The sequence below is a fragment of the Chironomus tepperi genome, unplaced genomic scaffold (genome assembly GCF_022539635.2).
Source record: "Chironomus tepperi strain 1889 unplaced genomic scaffold, CSIRO-AGI_Ctep_v1 contig_310, whole genome shotgun sequence".
NCBI lineage: Eukaryota > Metazoa > Arthropoda > Insecta > Diptera > Chironomidae > Chironomus > Chironomus tepperi.
Window position 1 is genome coordinate 137012 of NW_027226432.1, and position 24987 is coordinate 161998.

At 30.0% G+C, this 24987-nt stretch overlaps 2 protein-coding genes across 2 annotated transcripts in view; both read right to left on the bottom strand.

The window, feature by feature from the left end:
- Positions 1-2998: 2998 nt before the first annotated feature.
- LOC139092905 (ATPase inhibitor mai-2, mitochondrial-like) lies at positions 2999-4535 on the bottom strand. Its single transcript, XM_070643477.1, has 3 exons — positions 4379-4535; positions 3715-3826; positions 2999-3499 (listed from the first exon to the last, which is right to left on the bottom strand). The coding sequence occupies exons 1-3, from the start codon at positions 4432-4434 to the stop codon at positions 3362-3364; spliced, it is 306 nt and encodes a 101-aa protein (XP_070499578.1). The 5' UTR covers positions 4435-4535; the 3' UTR covers positions 2999-3361.
- A 1237-nt stretch (positions 4536-5772) lies between these two features.
- LOC139092912 (death-associated protein kinase related-like) overlaps positions 5773-24987 on the bottom strand; it is a 44088-nt gene continuing 24873 nt past the window's right edge. Inside the window, exons 2-6 of the mRNA XM_070643486.1 lie at positions 13298-13510; positions 12834-13009; positions 11951-12044; positions 11614-11838; positions 5773-7975 (exon numbers count right to left, since the gene is read on the bottom strand). Of these exons, the coding sequence (XP_070499587.1) occupies positions 7378-7975; positions 11614-11838; positions 11951-12044; positions 12834-13009; positions 13298-13510 (1306 nt within the window). The 3' untranslated portion in view covers positions 5773-7377. The remainder of the gene's footprint in view (positions 7976-11613; positions 11839-11950; positions 12045-12833; positions 13010-13297; positions 13511-24987) is intronic.

Here is a 24987-nt window from a genome sequence, read left to right on the forward strand (position 1 = left end):
TTATAAGTAAATTAATTAATAATAATAGAATGTAAAACAAACTTTACTAAGATAAAATTGAAATAATAAAAGATTTTTATTGATTCATAATGCTGCTATTAAAATTTGTTTTTGTTTTGTGGCTGATTGTAAGGTACACATGGAATGTCAGTATGAATAATTTAGGACAATACAGGGCATCATTCAATGTTGTTTTAACTTACGAAAATAGACTAGATAATTTATTTTTATCTTCAATTGCATCTATATAGCTGGCTCAAAAAGTGTTATGCAAGTTCAATGGCACCAGCTGTAACACAACAAATTCTAACCTCAATGAACATTATTATGGGATTGGATGGAACAAATGAAGGTAAAAAGAGAATTGATCAACTAGCCTGAAATACAAGATATTTCAGAAAACGTTTAGCGCAAATTGGTATTATTACTTATGGACATGAAGATTCACCCGTTGTTCCTATGCTCGTTTACTTGTTCTCGAAAATTGGGTAAGTCAAGTTATAAATTCTTAATTAAATTAGTTCACACTTGGTATTTATCTGCATGTTCTTATGACATTTACGGGTTGTTCTTGCAAGATGTTTAATTTAGTTTGGGAATTTCCTTCAGATTGATTTTTGTTAAAAGGTCAAATCAAATTAGGGACAAGAGAAATCGTTATTTTTTAAAATAAATCCGTTAATTTGAAGTTCAAAAATCTGCAACATTGCTAAATTTAAAATTTACAAAACCGTTGATCGAAAGTTCAAAAGTTTAGAAAATTGCTTAATTCAAAACTTACAAAACCGTTAATATGAAATTCAAAAATCTACAAAATTGCTAAATTCAAAATTTAAAAAGTCGTTAATTTAAAGTTCAAAAAATTATAAAATCGACTTTAAAGTGATGAACAGATTGATGCTAATTAACAGCTCCATAACAATAACTAACATGACATGTTTATGAGAAAATTTAAACTATAGTTTAGTCGAATCCTTCTGTCATTCCCCTCTAAGCTCCGCCCCTTTTTACTTGATGGGGTCTTGTTCTAGTAACTTCATAGTTTAGTGTAATTTTTGTGCTAACCAAAAAATTGTCATTAATTCTTTTAATTGATTTATATGTTATATTAAATATTTAACTGTCATATTCCATACATAAAGCTCTCTACAGACTGAATTTACTGTGATTAATTATTTAATTTAGTGCAATGCTCATATGGTTGTTATTAACACCGATAATGCTAGTCTTATCATTCCTAACGCTCAAAGTAATATTTTTATGTATGTATTATATCATTACTAGTTTTTAATCGCGTTCCAATGCCGGAAGATAGAACTTTTTTGGAAATGGCACGACTTTTGCAATGTGCCTAAATTGACAACTTAATTAGAAGGTAATGTGGATTGTAAAATATCAGACATAATTGTATGCTTTATAATTTTCACGTGGGAAGTGTAAAAGCATTTAAGATAAAGAGAAGTCAGTTATGTCTGTGTCTTATCATTATTATGTCATAAAATACTCTTGTTTATAGTAATTCCTTCCTCACAATTTTATATAAACAATTCATAATATTTTAAATTGTACGTCCTGTTGACATTTGTAATAAGCTGTTTTATCGGAATCATATTCAATTAGTCGGTTGATAATCACTTATATAGCACATTTGATATGAAGATAAAATATAATTAATTAACAATCTTTCTGAAGTACTTTGCTATATGATTCAGTTTTGTATAACCTGGAAATTAATTATTTGAAATTTAACGGTCAAAAATTATTTGAAAAATAACGGTCATGAATTATTTGAAATTTGACGGAAAAAAGTTATTTGAAAAATAACGGTCAAAATTTATTTGAAAATTAACGGTCAAATATTTTTTGAAAAGCAAAGTTCAAAAAAAGATTTGAAAAAGCTATCTAACGGTTAAAAATTTCACTAACAATTTCATTTTCCTTTAATTTTAGTGCCGTTGTGAGAACATTAACAACAAGAAATATAGCAGTAGTTGGTGCTGGCTTTCCAGCCACACCGATCATGGAAGGACGCATTCGTTTTTGTTTATCAGCTGCGCACACCAAAGAACAACTTGACTATGCATTAAGTGTCATTGACGAAATTGGTGACAAATTAGGACTTAAATATTCAAGAAAACCAAAAGATCCAAACCCAATCGAATATTAATTTTTTAAAAATGAGAAAGTGAAGATATTAGATTAAAAAAAAGTTATTTCCTCTTCTAACTTATATCCTCAGACTTATGAGAATCGGCAGTTCTTGACCGGCAAAAGATAGGTACTTTTAAGTTAATACCTCAGATATTGATGGAACAGTTTTGGAACAATCTCGATTAATTATAGCAAAAAAAGAATAAAATCTATTTATCTATTTCGAATTTTATGTTACGTATGTATTTAAGCTTTAAAACCTCAAATATATTTTTTTTTCGTCTCCCTTTTTGAAATTATAAGTAAATTAATTAATAATAATAGAATGTAAAACAAACTTTACTAAGATAAAATTGAAATAATTAAAGATTTTTATTGATTCATAATGCTGCTATTAAAATTTGTTTTTGTTTTGTGGCTGATTGTAAGGTACACATGGAATGTCAGTATGAATAATTTAGGACAATAGAGAACATCCAATGTTGTTTGAACTTACGAAAATAGACTAGGTAATTTATTTTTATCTTCAATTGCATCTATAGAATATCGGCACGTGTTGTTTTTCTATGCGAAATGATTTTTGTTTGTTTTTCCCTGGTAATTTCCGTAGATAAAATTAGTGCTTTCTCAAAGTTCAAATTCCAATTCAAAATGTAACGATTTTAGAAAATTCAAATACCTATTAACGATCTTTCAAAATTCAAATTTTAACGGCATTTTAAAATTTGAAAAATTGAACTTGACTTTTGATCTTTACAATTCAAATCTAAAATAACCGTTATTTTTGAAAATGTCCCTAAACATACTTTAAGAGATTCTACAGCTTTACAGCAATAAATAAAATACATTTTTCAATTTTATCATTTCATATTTTTATTATTCAAATTTATTACTTGTTGAAACTACTAAAATTCCATCAAAAAATGCAAGATATTTGATACTTAAGTCTCTATTCGGTCTGTAATAAGAAAAATGCAGTTTAAGTAAATATTTTTTGGGTACAAACACTAAGCACAGTTGAAGGAACACTTCCAAATTATTTTTCCGTATCTGTATTTTCATCCGAATAGATTGATTGCGATAACATATTTTACTTCCTTGTTAGTGTGGAACATAATTTTTTTTTTTTGAATAATTTTACGATGGAATTTTGATTGTGTCTTTAGTTAAGGTACACACACAATTGGGGAAGGTAGGAATAAAGAATTGCTTAATGTCCTTGTTTACGTAATTCATCAATAGCAACCTTATGTCTGTTGATTGCATCTTCATGATCCTTAATAGCCTTCTCTCTGAATTCGAGTTCATGCATTTTCTGTTCCTTCAATTTGTGGAGTTGATCCTTGCGCTAAAAAATGGAATGGAAATGATCCAGTTAGTGAAACATGACTCATTCAGTGAAAATCAATAAAACTGGTTTGAGGTTCAGAAAGAGAAAGTTCGAGCTTATCGAGTTATCATTGATATGTCAATTTTCAAAATTGAGGCTGCTTAGTAAACTGCTTATGATGCATAAATATGATACTAAAACAGCAAAAGATTTAGAGAACGAATCCAACTTACCAATTTGTAGAAATATTCTTCTTCATGGGCAATTTCCATCTTGGCAAAGCTGCCTCCAGCACTACGGATTGATCCTGATGTATCATGATCTCCTGGTCCAATTCCCATCATTCTAAAAAATATTCAAAGAAAAATTCCTGTTTGAGATTCTAATTGGATTTCCTTAACTGGATGTTTCCCAGTCAATCATTAGTTTTTAAATAGATCGTAAATAGTACAATGGCACTAATTAAATACAACGCGTTTATCGTTCTTGGTTAAAAATACTAGAAAAAAAACTTGGCTCGTGGTTTTTGTTTATCATTTTAAAAAAATATTAATTTTTTTTTCTTTGCTGTCAACAAAGTACGACGATGGAAGTAAGAAGAAGCTCTCGATCAATCGAGTGGAATGGAAAGAGATAGAAGATAAATCGTGTAAATCTTAATATTGTACAATTTAATCGAAATTTAATTTTAGTAAGCCGCAAAATGATTGTGTAATCAATTCCTGCACTTATTTTAAGAATACAGCCTATGAATAATGTAAACAAGATGTCTTATGCCTTAAACTTGACATTATATAACGAGAAAAACCGATAACAACATCACCGGTCAAGAAATTTCACAATTTTTACCCATTTTTCGGTTCCATATCTGTTGAATTAATAAAGTACACTAATTACCTGACGCTAGATGTCAATCTTGGTGCAATTTGAATTGTTCGTCTAAGCGAATTCATTGTATAATTAATTATTTTTAGTATTTGCGTTTTTAGTTGCTTGCTGAACTATTCAGACTGAGGTTTCTTGTCTAATTCCGCGACAAAGTATGTTAAGGCACCAAAAATTTTACGCGCCATCTACGTTTCAAAAAAATTCTCAAAAAGTAATATTTCAAATTTTAATTTTCCGTTAAATTTAAAAGTTCAAAAAATTCTTTTAAAGCAAAAATTAAATTGAAATTTCTTGTTAAGATCATAAGATATGACAAACAAATCATGTATACTTATCCATTGCATAATAAATAAAAAATATTCAATATATTAACGGGAATAATGTGAATCCATGGGTACGAAAAAAAATGTCCATATTTTATGCCTTTTTTATGGTCAAAAATTATTGCTCTTTTAAAAATCTGAAAGTAAAATTAATTGTTGCACATAAAGAATTGTGAGGAAGGTACTGAATGTTTTGAGTAATTGCGCATTTTTTGCACATGTGTGTAATGTAATGTAGAAGTTTAATGAAGCTGGAAATAATTAAGAACATGATGAAAAGATATATGTGAATACAGGCAGTATCCTAAGAAGATTTAGAATGCTAGTTTAAGCTATGCAAAATAGATCCAATAACGGTATCTCTATTTGCCTCTATTGAACGTCATTGAAGTGGAAATTCAAGTTCATCACTCAAGCTGTAACGAGTTAAAAGAATTTAAATTTTAGGAACGTCTCCAAAAAATTGAACTTTTAACAAAATATTGAGCTTTAAAGTTCAATTTGAATAAGTCTACAAGATATTGAACTCAATGGTTCAATTTGAATAAGTCTACCAAATTTTGAACTTTTATGATTTCAAATTTAGAAAATCCGTTAAAATTCAAATTTCATAAATACGTTAGAAGCAAAAAGCAGTTTTTTTAATTTAAATATTTGAATTCCGTTAATATTTAAATACTTTATTTTGCTTCATTCCTCAAGTTATTTACCTAAGTTTAAAACGTGGATCTCATTGAAGTTTACCTTTACCTGAATTGTTGTCTTCAAACAACACCTGTCACCTGTAAAATTAATTATTTTCCTTCAAAAAGTACTCAAAAATTTCAAAACCTATTCCTGAATAATCTATGCACACGACTGCGATCATGAACATTTTATGGCTCATCCATGAATTTTTACCACCCAAAATAATATATAAAGTCAGTCAATTTATTTATTTACTCTAATTTCATCAAAGGTTCTATCAAAAGGCTTATCATTGTTGATATGACAAAAATATTTTATTTTTAAATTTATGACGTCCTTGAAAGCTCACTGAAAGACAAATGGACATAAAATAAGTAAATTTAATGCTGGGTATTTTTTCTGTAAGACAAAATTTTTTATTGCGCTCTAACTACCTTGAATTACAAAATATTTTTTTTAATTTAATTTATTCATTTCCATTCAGCTGGAAGATGCTCCTGTATGCTCATCATTTAGGCATTTTCTTGATGTAATTTTTTTTTTTGTATTAATTATTTTTTTTTATTTTTTTGTTTAATTCTAAGTTGTAAATCTTCAAATTCGCAGTAAAAAATCTTTTAAGGGGGGAAAATTCATGAAGAATTTTTAATGGAAAATTCTTCACGGATAGGAGAAAATTGGAAAATTTTGGCACCGTGAAAATTTTGGTTTTCTTTTGGAGTTAAGGAAAAGGGGAATTTTTATATAGGATAAGAGAATTTTCCTGTAAATGTGAAATTTATCATTAATTTGTGTGCAAAATTACATTCACTTTTTTTAAAAAAATCAGTCTAAATTCATTGAATGTCTTTTATAGTTGCAAGTAATGAAGGCATTTTAAGTATTTAAATTTGTCATTTTTTAAGGAAAGTTCACTGTCTTTATAATAAGTGCATATATTTTTATAGGCACGAGGCACGAAAAAGCTGATAAAATTTTATAATATTTTTTTATTACTTGGACTAGCTAATTTTTGTGTTTTAAGAGCTGTCAGGGTTGATATGTGTGACCTAACTGTAGATTGAATTAAGTTTAAGATAAAAGCTCGATGATTTTAGGAATTTTTTTGATGATTCTCAGAATTTCTTACAAATTTGTTCGACATGAACTTTATTTTTTGTAGATTTATGCCTAAAACTCTAATTTCAATGTTCCATTATGGATCATAACTCTAATTCTTCAAGGTTTAAGACTTAATCCTGAAGATTTAACTAAATCCATCGGATTAACTTTAATTTTTCAAAAATTAACTGAAAATCTACAAACTCAAAACATTCAGAATCATCACATATTCCACAAACATCAATAAATCCCAGCATTTTTAATGCTATTTCCTATCAACCCCGCAGGTCATAATCTTAAAAAGCTCAATTTTAAATCTTTATTTTGTTGCTTCCTATAAATTTCTTTATTACTTTTTAAATAATTTATTGTTTCAAAGACGTTTGAAAAAGGCTAATGGAAAGTTTTATAACGAGTATAATAAGACAGAGAAGATCCCTATCACTCAAAACTAAAAGACAATCTCTAATTAACGAAAAAAAAGTAATAATATTGAAATGTAATAAAATTCTCACGCACTCAAAAAGTGAAAAAGAAAAATTCAATGATGAAAAAATCTTTAATAACTGGTTAAGGAAATTGATAGCAAAAATAGACATAGGAAGGTAGAAGGTTAAGAGGAGAGAAATTTTTCGTCACAATTTCTCAATAAATTGTTTTTTTGTTGTTTTAAATTAATTAAATTATTTTTTAAATTAAATTAAATTGAATCGAAAAAAAAAAATTAAAATCTTGCTGACTTATAATCTATTGAAGGAAATAAAATTATTTACATGATGTCGATGTGTATGAAGCGAAAAATTTCTTCAATTTATATGAATTATTATTAATTATATTTTTTTATGATTTGGACATAAAAATATTTTTTATGATCGCATGATTAATACGTATGCTGATTCAACATGACGTGATTCCTTTATCAAGTTCAAGTGTTGGCATTTTTGGATGACATACAAGACATTCGCCGACATTCTCATCATCGCAGCATGTTGTGGTGTGATATTTTTTAACTATAAGCTCTTTAAGTTCCGCTTCGTCCTCATATATCATCTTACGGCATACTTTTGGTGTTGTTGGTGCATCGGGAAATAGTGATATGGATGATGATTTCTCCAATACTAATTTTGCTGATGTGGTATGTTGAAATGGTATCGTGACTTGTGTTGTTATCGTTGCCGTCATATCTTGCGATTCGATAATTTTTTTTATTCTTGAATTCTCCTTGTCCTCTTCATTTACGTGATCATTGACATGTTTGCCATTTGTCAAATATTTCTTATTATTACTATCATCTTTCTCATCATCATTATTCGATTGTGTCACAATTGTTGTACATTTTGTATTTGTTGTTTCGACAGAATCATCATCTGTTTTAACTACTGTCACATTTGTTGATGTTTGTACGGTTAAGATTTGCGGTAAGTGCTGTTCAATATAAGGTGTCTCATTTCGGAGCCATTTGTGATTTATACATCCGGATACATTCAGGCGATCACTGTGGAATAAATGAAGATAAAGAGATTAATATCATTAATTTTGCTTATTATTAAAGAACTGTGAATTTTAATTGGATTTTTGAATTATTAACGGTTTTCAAAAATTTGAAATTATCGTTAAACTTAACGAAGATTTGAAATTTAAATATTGAACTTCCGTTAAAATTCAAACTTTGAAATTCCGTTAAATTAAATTTTGAACATCTCGTGTATTTCACTGCTTTTTAACTACAAGAACTCTTATTGCTCAGCACATAAATGGAATAATTAACATTCAGAAAAAATCCCCCGATCACATAATGCCACGAAAAAAAAAAATTTAAATCCCAAATAACTCAAAGCCAAACACAAAAGAGAGAACTTAATTCTTGACATTGCATCGCGATTAACGAGCATATTGCATAACAAGCCCTTGCAAATATCGCATCCATGATCAATTTGCTTTGTTTTGTCACAAAAACAGTCAACACAGTTGTGAGAGAGATGAAAAAAAAGCATCGGATGCTAATTATTTCAAAGGCATAACATTCATTTGCAATTCAAAGCAGATTTGTTGCATTTTGAATTTATTTTATTTTATTTTTTTTTCTCATAATCGCCAAACTCAAATATGTGTGTGGCTTAAAACTAGTCATGAAAGCACAAATGTTCAATAAAATTGCACAAAGAACTACTATATAAAGTTCGTAGAGGAATTAAAATCCCTTCCATTCACTCTCGCCAATTGACATTTATGTGACCTTTTTTCCTCATCTACAACACAAAAAATATAAGCAGCACTGCAACTGTAAATTTTCTCGCCATGCTACAGAACGAGAATAATAATTTTTTTTATACATTTATTTCGTTGATATGTGACCAGTAGTGCAGATAATTTTTGCACAACAGAAATAATAATAACGAAATATTATGAAAATAGTTGAAATGTCTATGAAAGTTGGGAATTAATGCGCATTTTTGTTGGGAAGATTAAAGTTCAAAAAGTTTGTTTCAGTGTCTAAAATAACGATCAAAATAAATTTAAAAATTGATTTTACCGTCATTTTTAAAAATTTAACGAACAATTTTGAACTAGAAAATGAAAGCTTGATCCATAACAGGCAAAGAGGCCGCTTTTAAGTACCGTAATGGTATTTGTGTTAATAGGCAGACAGAAGACAGCGATAGATCACAATTGATCTGTACGCCCAGCCAAGTAAGAAAGTAAGTAGTACTTCTGTATCATGAAATCATGCTCTTTGGCTATTAGTGGATAAAAGTCAAAAACAGAGCTTATAGCCGACTAGAATTTTATGGGAGTCGAGTCGACTTACAATCGACTTTTCCATACAAAATCCGAGTAGCCTTCGAGCTATGGCCAAAATAAATCAAAGTTTCTTTCTGGTTCCTTTCTGTACCAAATGTTTAATACACAGACCAACTGACAAACTGCAAACCATACATGAAAATGCCCTAACAACTCAAAAAACCCAAGTTATGAAAAGATAGAGAAGAAGAGTGTATAAAAGTCAGGAATTAACAAAGCAGAACAATAAACAATAATATATATTTTTTTTTTAATATTAAAAAGAATAATGAAAGAATTATGATGCGAATCGGCACTGCCACTTAGCAAAAAAATAAAATAAATTTTTCCTCAACATGTAGTCTGCGGTAAAACTTCTTCTCCTTTCGAGACAGGTAAAATGGCAAGTACAAAAGTCATTTTACCATTAAAAATTGGAACATTCTTTACGGTAATGATCAGTCAAAAGCCATGGCGGTGAATTATATTCCAAACTGTATCAGGAAATGTAAAAAAGAACAAGAATCAAATTCCGTATAATACACAAAGTGTTGATCTCGTTTGTACCAGCAGAGCTTGTCAAATTCTTTTCTAAACAATGTTATGGAAACAAGCGATAAGTATGAAATTTTTTCACAGTTAGAACTGTGAATGTTTGTAAGCCCTAAACAATTCCGGTATAGTTAAATTGATAATTTTTTTTGGGCTTCACTCAATTGACTCAGTCTGACATTTAGGGTAGCAAGTATCTAGGTGTAAAGTCATTGACATTGTCAATTGTTTCGCTTAGCTTTTGATAAGATTTACCTCAAAAAAATGCTTTGTTGCAAAAAAAGTAATAAAAAATGCTGGTCGAGTCAATGCCCTTAAAAATCGTAGTCTATCCATTCATAAAGCCAACTTTTAGCAAAATAATGCTGGCAAAATTTTTGTAGTAAATTCCGGTGCTTGCAAAAAACAGAATACTATCCAGTTTTAATGAATAATTATGATGTCATCAAATAATTTGAGACTTATAAGGAATGAACCTTGAAATTGACTAAAGCTTGTGGCAGTCGTGAGCTTTTGATGACACATGACTTGATTTTGATGTTCATTATGCTGATTCTACTTGATATTCTGAGTTTATTGAGACAATGTTGCTAGAATCAGAGTAGGAAATAGGCAGGTAGCTTGTCAAGTAGGAACCAGCTACCAATAAGATCCATGACTCATATTTAATTCATTCAGCTCTAAATACATCCCAAAATCACCCACAAAAAAAACAAAATGTCTTAATTTCTCCAAAAACTATCAAAATCACAACCTAAATGCTGTCATCAACATCAACCTTAATCTAATCTTCCCACCTGTTATTATCTACCTTTTACTGGACACTTCTAACTTTCTCAAAACAACAACAAACAAAGAAATTAACAGTTTTACCATTCTAATCCCACAACAAATGAAACCTTTTATGCTTTCTATCTGAATGCCTGAAGACAGGCAAAAAGGCAAACAGCCTACAAACACAAAAAAGATCGAACATTATTCCTCTTTAGAACATAAATGATTATAATTGAAAACCATTAAGAAAGATATATAGACTTTTTATACACAGTAGCATCGCATAAACATCATCATCATCATCATCATCATCGTCAAAAATAAGAAAAGAATTGAAAAATAAAAACAAATTAGCGGGTTATTATCTATTTTTTAAAATAGTAATAAGAAGAAGAAGTTCTAATGATTGAATCATAAAGTAACCTAACGGAAGCTTTATTATTTGGAGTGCTAATAGTTAAATAGCCTCACATACAAGGCAAAAAAGTAAAAAAAAAATCCATTTATAGACACATGTAGAGAGAAAGAATGGAGAAAAATTAAAGCAAATATTTCATATTTGTATTGTGTATTGACCATGAAGAACAGAGAGGTAAAGAAGAAGCACATAAAAGTTCATAATCGAAGCAGAAATGTAGAGAGAGATAGAAAGGAAAGGAAAGGCACGGGATGTTCAAGAAGACTATAAAATTAAGTAATTTTATTCAATTCTCCTTAGTATTACTAGGTGCTGTTCACAGATGACGTCAATGGAAGAATTGGATTTTGGATAGTTACGGTCCAAACCACCATGGCTCATATTTAAGATGTCTAGAGCTATCTGACATTCTTAGGAAAAGCCAAAGCTCGTGGTCGGCTCAGATTTTAAACAGAGTCGAGTCCACTTTTTCATACAAAATCCGAGTCAACTTCCAGCTCTGGGAAGAGCACTTAAGACAGCAATTCACAAAATTCCAATTCTAAATAGACATCATATCCAAATACACCCCATATTCCCCTCATACAAAGCAAAAATAAAATACTCACTATGGTTTAAGTCGCAACGTGCTCTTGATGAAATCGATGGCATCATCAGACACCGTACAAAACAGTTCATCGGGAAACGTAAGATGGCATTTTGAAATATTCAGAAATGTCTCCTGTTTATCATCACTTCCAAATGGACTGTAGCCGGTTAGTAGGACATATGTTAGGACGCCGATTGACCAAATATCTGTTTTTAAACTTAATGGCTCATACTGAACTATCTCACTGTAACACGTGACATGATAATGATTATAGAAATAAGAAATAAAATAAAATTAATTAATCATAATTAAAAAAAATTGTGTTCAATAATCACAATTAATATCAATTAACTTACGGTGCAACATAATCAGGTGTGCCTTGAATCTCACATATATTACTATTTCCTTCAATAGCACGAGAAAATCCAAAATCGCAGAGTTTTAATCCATCTGTAAATAAATAATAATTGTGTATTAGGAACAGCAAAAAAAAGTGGTATGGATTAGTGAAGAAAACATCATTAAGCTGGTTTGAAGTTTCAAAGTCTCGTGTTGTTATACATATTTCTTCCACTTTTTATTATTAAATAATCTGAGAAGAAATAATTTTTTTTTTTTTCTGTGGTGACCTTCCCAATTTAATGTAGTATAAGGACAAAGTATGGAAGAATAAAAGGCTTTTTGTTACATAAAGTCGTGGAGAATGAGCAGCTATTAATAATTGCAGGCAAAAATCGTGAAAATTATTCGATTCTTGTGTTAATTTTCTTATGCGTTGCCCGAGTCGTGCATGGAAGTTGCTCATTAGATGACTGAGATGTGATCAAATGATCAGAACTCGATTTAGACTACGATTAAGTATGGTCCATGTCATTTGACGTCCACATCGAGCTCTGGAATCGATAAAATCTGGAATCTGGATTCTAAATCAAGAATCTACAATATTATAAAGAATCCAATTGATCGACATGCTGATCGGTAACTCCAAGACACAAATATCATGTTCCTGCTTATCTCTAGCCTCCACAATTCTTAACATCTAACAATTCTACACCAAATATTTATAATATCTCGTTCAAACTGTATAATTTGTACCAACTCACTACAATTATCCAAGTACTTCATTATAGCACTCATAATATTCAGCAAGAAAGAATATACAGGAAGGGCGATAACTTCAACACAGACTTCCCAAACACCCCATAATTTAAGTCCAATTTATAAAATCACATTAATTACCTTCTATGTTATTTGTATTGAGCAATATATTTTGTGGCTTTATATCAAGATGAGCGACATTTCGTCGATGTAAATATTCTAATGCTTTTAGCACCTCCCGTACACAAATGCGTGTCTTTTGTTCCGAAAACGAACCGTCCTCGTCTAATTTTGTTTGTAGTTCACCACCAGCGGCCCTGAAGCGCAAGCATAGGAAAGAAAATAAAAAATAAAAGATTAAATGATTAAATTATTATTACAATTCATTAGATGCCCGCTGCTTATAGCCGTTAGATAGATTGATTAGATAAATTCACGGGATTTACATTCAAAAAATATTCAGTTAACTTCTGTTACTGCTGTTCAGTTGCTCATGAGATAATTTGTCAAGAAATATCTTTTTATTTAATTAAATTAAAGCATGCAGTAAAGATTTTTCTCATGAGAAAGGAAATCCAAATAGTCAATGAGAGATTTTTTCTTACATTTCCAGAATTAGTACAAATTCACTGCGTGTTTCATAAACAGCATGAAGTTTAACAATTTGCTCAGAGTCGGCACTTAACATCAACACTGCTACTTCATGTTGAATCTGTTTCATCCAACATGCTGCCCGACGCCTGCGTCTCAAAAATTTTGCTGCATATTTTATGCCCGTTTCTTTGTGCGTCGCTCGGCGAACCGTTCCGAAATTTCCTCTGTAAATAAAAGAATGAAAGAAATAAAATTTTAGAATTAAATCACATTAATGTGTTGTGAAGCATTGCTGATGGAAGCGCAGCACATTACTTATTATTATGTTATACAATTCTGAGAACATTTCTCAGTCAAGCAAAACAAACCAGAGTTCATCGTCTTAATGACCTTAATTTTATATATTTTGCCTGTGTTTCCAAAAACATAAAAAAAATTCTTTCAGCATAGCTTGATTATGTAGAATAAAATAAATTAAAGAGAAGAAATGAATAGACATGATCCATTCAAACAGCAACAACAAGAAGAAAGAAAGGTTTAAGTTCCAAAAAGTCACAAATAACAGAGAATTCTAAAATTGCACATCACGTTTGAAAGCTTTCTTTTACAGGTTCTCATCGCAAAACGAAGAAAACTCAAAACCTTGTGGGAATATTTAATTGTTTTATAGACATGATCACCTCTCTGACACGATTTTGTATATTGGAATTTTTTGTTAAACATATAGCATCAAGAGATGGTTTGGAATGTTTTCAAAAAAAAATCAATCTTCATAAAAGTCAAAACATTCTTAATTCCCCCCCGCTCTAGGTCTTGTAATCTAATGTGAGAAGTAAAGAATGTGCAATGGCATATGAAAATGGCACATGTACTAGGAAGGAAAAGATAATAGAATGAAATGAGCATAAGAGATAGAAGAGAAAACTGAAATAAACAGTTAGAAGTTCATAGAGTCGAAACTATTACAAAACCACATCATAAACTCTACTTTTTTTTAGCGTCAAAAAAGATTTTTTTTTCATTGTTCTTCCTTCTTTTTTTGCCGTCATCATCATCATTATTATTATTGTAATCAAAGAATTATTGTACCACAACATACAATATCAAGTAATCAAAAGAATTACGTCTCTTGATCTTTTATACATTATCTATTTGCGGAAGACTGAACAAGTCTTGTATTGTGCTACAGTCAAGGCTTGATGTGCCAACTTATAGAATATAGAATGGTAAAAATAAATATGATACAAAGATGAAGCAATTAATTATGTTGATAAGAATCTCTTCTAGATGCTCTCAAATTGTGATGGATTTTATTTTTTATTCTGTAGAATAAAGTTGAGTCAGCGTAGGGGTTCTTGCGATTCTTTTGATGTCTTGGCATTTTAAGATTTTTTTATGGCATCTCAAGAGGCTTATAATTATAAGTTGCTTCTTTTGCAGACGTTCTGAAGATTTTTTCGGGAGTATTTTTATTAAAATATTTTAATACCTATCAATCTTAATGCTTTATACTTGTGGAAGATCGAAGAGAATGATAGAATATGAACAGAAGCTCCCCACATGACCAAAAATTTGTGAAAATTATTCTAAATGTTTGATTTTATAGAACTGCTTTGGAATTGGAGATTTTATTCTATTTTCAGGTATTCATCTGCAAATAGAATCAAATTCTTAAAAATTCTCACAATGATCACTATGATTAGAGACATTTTATCTCAAAAAAGCAAAATTTTCTCACAAAATCCTTTAAAAATTGAATTCTTAACTACGTCAAGCTACAATTCAACTGCGCAGACTCCAAATCACATTTTCACTGCATCAACAACCTGTTGATACCAAAGACTTCAATGCCTAAAGGTATGAGCTAACAAAATTGGCAATTTCTTTGAAGATTATCGAACTTTTAAGACTGAAAGAATTCCAACCTTGAACCTATCCCAATATCTTCTCTTACATTGCACCCGAAACTCTTTCACACATACCGCAAAATAAAATTAAATGCATTTCTTTTCTTTTATTGATCTTAAAATAGTATTGCATTCCCACACACAATGCCTTTATCACTTTTGTTTCAGTCTTAATTGTAATTGAGCATCAGATGAAAATGTGGCACAGCACCTGGACTTCTCTCGAAGATGCAATTTCAATCAATTTTTATTTAATTGATTCACATGATGCACAATGTATAAAATATTCTTTATAATAATCGTTATCTCTGCACTGTTTTTATGACATTTACATTAATATATTGTTTAATGCATGACACAGGCGACAATAATAGTTTTACATCAATTTAAAGCTAAACAGTATATTTATTAAAATTACACACATTTTTATTATTATTGATGTAAACGAAGTAATAAGTATAATTCAATATATTGAGTCAATTTAATGTAAATTGTTGCGATTTTGCATCTTGTTTCAATTTGTACGTCTGTCTTGTGCACTCATTACATTTCCTTATTTAAAATAAAGAAATAAGTTATTATCCTTGTGTGTTTTTAATAAAGATTTTATAGATTAACCTTTAATACTATTTTCATGAGTCATTTGGTAATTTTCATGGACTTAGAATTAAATAAGGCATATTTGCAATGGCTAATTGGCTGTATAAGTTATTAGACAATCGATGAATTTGTTGGAATTAGATAATAATCTTAAAAAATATAAATTATAAATTGCAGTAAAATTAATTAGAATTATTCAGGATTACATGGTGAAGTGACAAACAACGACAGTCAGGGTTCCTCAGAGTTTCTATATTACATTTCTAGATGCTGTGTTGCAAATTGTGAAATAACTTTTTTTTGCACAAAACATCTTAAAAGTTAAATTTAAGTTAGTTTAACCGTTCGATACACAATACAGTAAAATCTCACATAGCGACATTCAATCGAAATCATGAAAAGACCTCACAACTCGCGAAAAATAAATCCCATAAGAATTCTACAACAATGTAGTCGATCTGAACGTATTACATCAGAATTCTCTAACCCGATTTTCATGATGAAGACATCTCTTTTCCGTCATCATCAACATAACATTCATGAGTCAAACGGCATATATAAAGAGATATGCATATGCGATGTATATGGTAGCTAATATAGAAGTATGAATGAGTAATAAAATAACGTAAATAAGGTAACAGCCAGCCAGTAGATCTAAATGTAATAAGAAGAAGGAAAAAAAATCAACTTACATGATAATAGTCAACTCATTAACAAACATTAAGTCGAGATGATGATGATGATGATGGAGGAGAGAAGAAATGAAGGAAAAAAAAAGTAAATAAACGAGTTGCAAAGAAATTCTCACACGAAAAAAGTTACATTATGCAACCAACATCTCATCAACTGGTAAAGAGATCTGACTGGGACTGTATGGGTTGTGTTTTTTAAATGCTGCTGCTGTAGCTGGCGGAGCCATGCTGAGAAAAAATTGCGAAAAACACAGATTTTTTTTTTGTGTACTTCTACTCTCTTAATGAAGAAGAAATTGATGCGCTCACATTTGTAATTGTCGGGTATTAGGTAACAAACAAATAACACGCGAAATGAATGAATAAAAAATTGTTGAGGTTTCAATTAAGCTGGGAGAAATAAATACAAAAGAGGAATTTATTTTTGTGTCTTTTTGCATATTTATCTTCTCCATAACGACAACATCGGCACTGTCACAGAAGTGAAAATAATGTTCTGTCTTTCTCTCGCCAAAACAATTAAAATGAGGTAAAAATTACTATTAAAATATACTACACGGAAGCTGAATTGTGTACCAAGAAATGTACACTGGAATATATTAACTATTTGGTTGACTTTTATTGTTATTATTTCATTTCATTACTTGCACTTCTGTAGAATGTTTTAAGTTAGTTGGGGAAGTTATCGTAACCGGATGATTAAGGCATACATTTTTTTTTGCTGTTTCGGTACAGTTACTTATGGAAATCATTAAGTTACGAGTTTCTTTTAAAAATTGGTTAGCTGTTTGACAAGCTGGTTATGATTGACTTAAGTAATTATGAATTAATATTCTAGTGCGCGTGTTGAGGCGGTATTCTTATAATCTTAGGTGTTAAATTAATGTCTGTCAAACTATATGCTGAGATATATTAAAGAATAGAACAGCTTGAAGAATTATAGGTGTGTCTTGAGAACTTGAGAAAAAAGTACGAAGTTGACCAATTTAATCTAGTTTTTCATTTCCTGTATAGATTTGGTATACAGGAATTTTCGATGCATGTCACTAAGCTAAACTGTGTGCCGCGACACACTTGTGTATCGCTTGTGTGTTGTGACTTACCCACAAAGCAAGCCGTGACACAAAAAAGCTTAGACAACACTGCACTAAGCAATTACATCAAGCATGTCAAAGCATGTGCAAAATTTTACTCGGTAGTCTAGTGGTGAGCATCTTTTATCTCTACTAAAATTACGAATCTTAAGCTTGAACAATGAAAAATTTTAACCAGAAATTGTCAGTAAAACAACAAAAATCAATCAAATTCAATCCAAGTACCGCGATAGTAGAACACACAAGTTCCCTCATAAATCCATAACCACAAAATCCAATTTAAAACAAAAGCCGTGCAAAAAAAATTAAAACATTTCTCACTGGCAAATGAGTTCAGGAAAAACACTAAAGCATAGATGGATTGAAAGAGCAGCCGACAACACAGCGAGTGAACAAAAAAGAGGGAATAAAATAAAATAAAATAAAAAAAATTCAACCGTGTAAATTTCATTTCTTCACTCAATTAGTTGTCATTGCTTGTATGCTACTTAAAAGTAATCAAAATAAAAAATCGGAAAAATTGCAAGCTTTGAATTGGTTCACATTGGATTGGCGTTGATACCTCCAATTTGACCCAGATTTTGAAAGAAAAAACAAAATTATGAGAGAAATAAGCTTATTGTGGGAGAGAAATGGCAATGTCCATTGATGGATCTTATGAATGGTTGTTGGCTCATTAGTGTCACATTTATATGTGATTTGCAAATGTTACCAATTCTTATTTGTTTTGATGCCCGTGAAATTGAAGTATATCCATTTAAACTCGTCGACAAAATTTAAAGATCCAGTCAAACTTGAGAGCACGAAAATGACCATCAACGTGGTGAGAAATAAAAAAACTTAAAAAGCACTAAATTGATGGCAAATGAGAAGCGATTATCATTTAAAACTTCCTTTTTTTGATCGTACCTTCTTTTCCCGGCAGTCAATGTGACAGCTTTTTAACTTTATTTAGCTATTTACGCACTGTTCATTGTTGACTGTGACTCAATTTGCTCATTCAATACCAATACTCAATCTTAAATGATGATGACAAGTATGAATGCAAAAATGGTCAAAATTTGTTTATTCTGTTTCGATTGTCGATCGCTCATGTTGATACTGATTGAAAGTCAAGCACGCAATAATTCGCATTAATTATATTTATTTATTAATTTTTTTCTGTAGTCTTTACTTTATTTTTTATCGCTTAAAATATTTTACAAGTAAGATTTTGTGCTTTTTTTTTGTGAGTGGGCAGAACGGTACAAGGATTATACGTAAATTGAATGTGCAATAATGCTTGACAGTGTAAACTTATATTGCAATTGCCTTTTCGTAATCGATTAATTAATTTTCACCATGCATAGGCTGATTAAAGATCGTAAAGTTTTTTACAATTTAGTCAACAATCACATTATTGGTAAACGTGTATGCAATAAATTTGTATTAATATATTACAATATTTTTCTAAAGATTCATCAACCTCCATCATCAATCTCCATGTGCTACTAGACTAAAGCTCTCTGTGTCTATTATTACTATTCATATATTTATTAAGGAGGAGAGAAAAGGTCACAACGTGTGCGATGTATTTATCATCTTCTCATCATGAAATAAACATTTTATTTTTTTTTCTATATATTTTATTTTATATCCATAACAAACTGATTGATTTGACTGACTTTGAAGTACTTCTCATGTTAAATGTGTAATATTGAGATTTTAGATATATTAAATCTGATGTTAATGCTGATAAATTAGAATAAGAAGCTTTTTTTAGCATGAATGTTCGCATAATTCCTAGTGGGGGTTAAGAAACTTTATGAGAAGTTCGATGCTACAGAGTTTAGTTGAGGTCATTGATGCTGTGTGAGTTATCTAACCGAGATATGAACTTTTTAGGCTTTTTGATGTATCTTAGCTTAATTAAGCCATTTTAAAAGGTATACTGAGTAGTAAGAACGAATAAGGCAAGCGCCGTTGACATGACAAGGATTCCTACAACACTCAAAACACAACAGTCGACAGACATTACAGTTACAGAAGTATCATCATTATTTTTGCGGTACAAATTTAAATTTAAGTCACACTGAATAAATGATGTAAAATTTTTCGTAACGTTTTGTAAAATTATCTGAATTACAGCAACCATTTGACATTTATGGAAGTAATCGTCCAAAAATCTCAATTCCAAACTAAGGTTTCCGTTCTCGTTCCCTAATATCCCATTAAAATATAAATTTCTAAAATTCAGCAATTTTTTCGAAAGACATCAAACAGCACAAATATCCGCATAGCAGGTAAATGGCACCAACTCACCCATTTCTTGCTTAAATTTCATAAATGATTGACTTTGCCAAGTGACCGAATTATTCTTGCGAATTGTGTACGTGCATAAATTGATAGACAAAACTGCTGACGATTGTATAATAGAGTCATGATTGGAATTCTTGTCATAATTTTTAATTAATTTGATTTAATCTGAAAACTTCATGGTTAAATGTCAATAAAAGCAGTCGTAAGTTTCGTGTGGCATCTGTATTTTTAGAACGTATGACGATATCCATCGTGAAGAAATTGCTTTATAAGCGGATTGATTCAAAATTAATAATATTTTATGCAAAAAACGCGTGAAAATGAAAATCCTGCAATTTAATACCGACAAGAATCAACATTTATTTATTTTATAAGAGCATCATTGAAATAAAGACCGAAAAATTCTCTCATTCAACAACCTTATTCATTCAGAAATATATAATATCAGCTTTATAATTATAAATTCATTATGCCTCATATAGAAATATATTTAAAAAAATCAAATTCTGAATTTCTTTAATTCTTATTTTTTTCCAATTTCCGCTCTGACCCGAAACATTCGATCATAATTTACAGTTAACTACTACCTTGGACTTGCTGAATGAATGAATAAATATAAATTCGATACGAAACAAATTTTTATTTATTTTTGTTTAGTAATAAAACTACAAATTGAGACTACAAGACACTTCACATAATGCTGATTTCAGGTTTTTATTTATTTAATTCAGATAATAATAATAAAAGGAACACGTAGACGTACTCAACGAAATGACAAAATTAAATCAAATTGAGATTTTTCGCCTTATTGGACACAAGATATACGACGAATTAGATCAAACATTGGGTGTCACATCAATAGTCACAAGTTTGTGAAGAAGAGAATGAAAAATTATTTCTTGCGGACATCCAATAAATTCTGAATTTTTGTTCATCTCAAATAATTTAAATGTGAATATAAAAGAGACAGTTTGTGTTGTGTTTTGACCCAATTTGGCGAAAAACTTCATCGCAGGTTTATTTTTTTTTTCTTCAGTTAATTATTTAAATATACAAAAAACGACTCATTTTAAACTGGCGGAACTTGTTCTTGCCGAAAAAAAAAATATTAAGAGAGTCTCGCAGTAGGAAAAAAAATACACAAACAGAAGAGGCATTTCGGCATAATGGGAAATGACATTAAATGAGTCACAAAATAAATTTTTTTTTAATATTAAATAAACTTTTTAGAATTTTAAAATATACAAGTTGATTTTATAATGAATTAAGTTAAATAGGACATGGTTAGTCTCAAAAGTCTTTAAGACTTTTATATTTTTTACGATTAACGATTCTCCATCCAGGCGAAAAAATTATGTTAATTGTGCTTAAGGTATACTGAAAATATTTTTTTAATTGCCATTTTAAGCCATTTCTGCGAATATAGGCATTTATTTTATTGGAAATGAGACGCTTTCAATTGCTCATAAAAAAAATCTTATTTGCCTGTTTTTTATGTGACATATCGAAAATTTCTAATAAAAATTGTTAATCGATGTGGATTATAAAATCAATGGGAGATAGATCTGATATATGCCGACAGAAATATGAGATTTTAAAGTGTAAAATTTAACGCTCAACTTGCCAATTATTATTACACCAATTAAAATTCATGCAGACCGTCCCGGACTTTTGAAAAAATTCGGAGAAATAAAGTCAACTTGAATTCAAATCAAACAAAAGATTCATAAAAATTTATTATACTTATTTAAAATTCTATGTCTTCAGTACACAAAATAAAAAGCCATTGCATGCCTTATGAATTTCATCAGCATAATCATTTTTTACAAAGAAAATATTGCAATAGTTTCGGCGAAGCTTTGTTTCAATTTCACGAGTATAAAACAACAAAAATAAAAAAGTTATGCAATTTATACACAAATTATCGATAAATGAAAATGTTCTATTGCGATTCAACGTTGACAAAAAAACAAGCAATTGTCACGAAATGTGCAGACTATAGACATTTTAATTTTATCGTATTTGATATCGCAATTTAAATATGATCATTTAATTACTTCAATTAAATTTTATAGGTGTCGGTGTTCTAGTTAAATGAAACATCTTCATTACCGACTTTACGACGCATACAGTTCGCTGGCAATGTGCAATTTTTGCTATTTATTCTGAAAAGCTGATTATTTCTACGAATATTTTATGGATTATTGACATTTATTGCAAATTTCATCAGAAATTGAACGCATTTTTTTTTATTACAATGCAATTTCCAATGATCTAATAAGCTACAAAATATTCCCAGAATTAAGTGAATTCCACACTAATTGTATGAAGCAAAATCGTAATTACTAATTTTTGAGGAAGCACTTTATCAAGATTTTGTTATTTTGCCGTAACCCCACCGAAAAAAAGGCATGTAATCGCATCGCATCGCATTAAAAGAAGGAAAGAAATGAATGCATTAAGTTCGAATAAGAAGAAATTACAAATTTTTGTCTCTTTTAAAATTAGCGATGTTTAAAAAGTATCAAAAAAATAAAGTAAGAACAAAGAAAAGAGCAAACATAAGAATCCTTAAAACTTGTACGTTGAGGTCAAATATTTATTTTGGCAAATGAAACAGAGATGAGACAGCAGCAGCATTTTAATGTACGTAAGGTAAAGAAAATGAGAGGAATAAATAAGTAAAATTGAAAAGAATGTGTAGCACATGATTATGCAATTAATTGCGCGAAGCGATCGGGGCAAGTAATCAAGTTACAAAGCAAGAAAAAGAGCATACGAGAGTGAGAGAGAGAAAAGGAGTCAAGAGACACAGTAACATGAATTTGAATTTAAATTCTCTTCATTGCATTTATTTCGTACATATACACACATTTGTATGAAATATTTAAACCGTATGAATGAGCGAACGTTGCCAATGAACTTGTTTTTCGCTGCCTTTGCTACTTCTTTTTCCGTCTCACCTCACCTCCTCGACATCATATATGTATAAAAATAAAATTAAGGTATGAATGCGCTTGACGACCCAAAAAAATTTTACCTTATACGCGACATTCAAAGTTGATGGTAATGCTGCTGTAGATGCATATTATTATTATTAATGCGTGTGTATAGACGAGGAAAGAGGAAAGAAAATTCATCGATGAAGTTCGATGGACAAATTATTTAAATTATATTGACCGTTGTCTTCCACAACATGCAAAACACTTCAACATTCCAAATTTATTTCATGATCAAATCATGAAATTCGTTCATCTTAATGATTATGATGACGACGATCAACCGTCCCCATCCGATGACAAGCAAATTTATTCATAAATAAAACATTTTGAGTGGAATTTCACGGTTAAAAAGATCGCGCGAAAAATAAAATATAAATAAATTGATGTAACTACACAACGCGCGACTAACTAATAGTTGTGGATTGATGATGAAGAAATTAATCGGATTTTTTTGTAAGATGAATGTAGAAATACCAGCGAAAATGTCATTCTTGCAAAAAAAATTGCGATTTCCTTTAAAATATAAAAAATTGCCGTAAATTTGTCTCATTTCGCATTTTGCAAGTATACAAGTCATACTCATCTCCTTTCTGTCTCTGTCATGATGTAAGACGCGAAAAGAGAGACAACAGAATACACATAAATCGTAATTAAAAGTCACGGAAACTATAAAGTATATATGCGAATTAATTATTTCTTCATCGTCATCAATCTGCTCAATTCTTTATCGTTTCGAGCACTTTCGAGCATTACCGAAATGATAAATGGCACAAAAAATGACTTTTTTAACTGCAGTTATGTCTCATAGACCTCATACAAAGTCGACATTACAGTTTCGTTACATTACAGTTCATACGATTATGCAGTAAATTCTACATTTTATATAGTAATCTATAAGAGTTGAAACAGATTTTTAAAAAGCTACACACACAGACTTTGGCGCCTTTCGACATTCCTTTTAATTTATGCCAAGCCTTTTTTGCCGGCGCAATGCAAAATATTTTTTTTATTCTGTTTTTAGTTCTCGTCTCCCATAGTTCACTCTTTTTTGTGTGTTCGCCATCAAAACACTATGCGAAGTTTAAAATTAGTCAGTTAAGGAATTTCAAGGTAAGACGCAGATGCTTCGCTATTTTAGCGAAATAAATAGATTTACTAATGAATTACTAGTGTGCATGCGACAATTTTTTTATTTAAAAAAAAAAGTAGACAGCAAAAAAATGTGTAATATTTAGATGATTATGACGTTGATGATGTGCATACCTTTGCAATTACAGAACTGAAAATGAAATGAATAATGAGAGCAGACGAGCGACGTGAAATAAAAAAAAATTAAATTAAAGCGCATTAATTTGATGGGATACTTTGTAGTTGAATTAAATGTGAATTTAATTTTAATTTTTCAGATGCTTTGTTAGCTAACATTTCGCAGATAATTATCTCTATTGCATAATTTAAGTTAGAAGTCATTTTGAATGATACTTTTAACAATTTTTTTATAACTGCTTAATTGCGAGCAGAATAAGGCAAACCTTTTTAACAATTTAAAGTCGAATTTGTCTGTTCAAACCCAATAAAATAATTAAAAGAGCATTAGAATCATTAGATTTGAATCAAATACATCTTATAACATGATCGGATTTGCACCGAACAAAAAAACAACACTTCCTTATTCTTCAGACGCTTAATTGATTTTTTTTTCTATTATTATGAAAATTATTACAGAAATAAAAATTCTTACATCATTCTTTTTTTATATAAGTTCATTAACAGCAGTGGACTTAAGCAAAAGAGGTAATTAAAATAGATTCTTTCTTAATGAGCTATGCTATTCATCTCCATACATCTCTTTGAATGACTTTATAAAGAATTTCGTTCTCATTCACACTGTAATTACCAATAGACTTTTTTCGTGCCTTTTAATTACGTCAAAAAAAAATGCATCGAATGAAGAGAACTGTAGCATTAAACTACTAATTTCAGACGTTCACACAGCATGAGCGTGTTAAGAATCAATTTGTTCATAAATTTGTAGTCGTTTTAGACGTGCGGCCGCAAATATGGACAAATTATGAAATAGTAGCTGGAGAATAACATTTGTTTTGTCA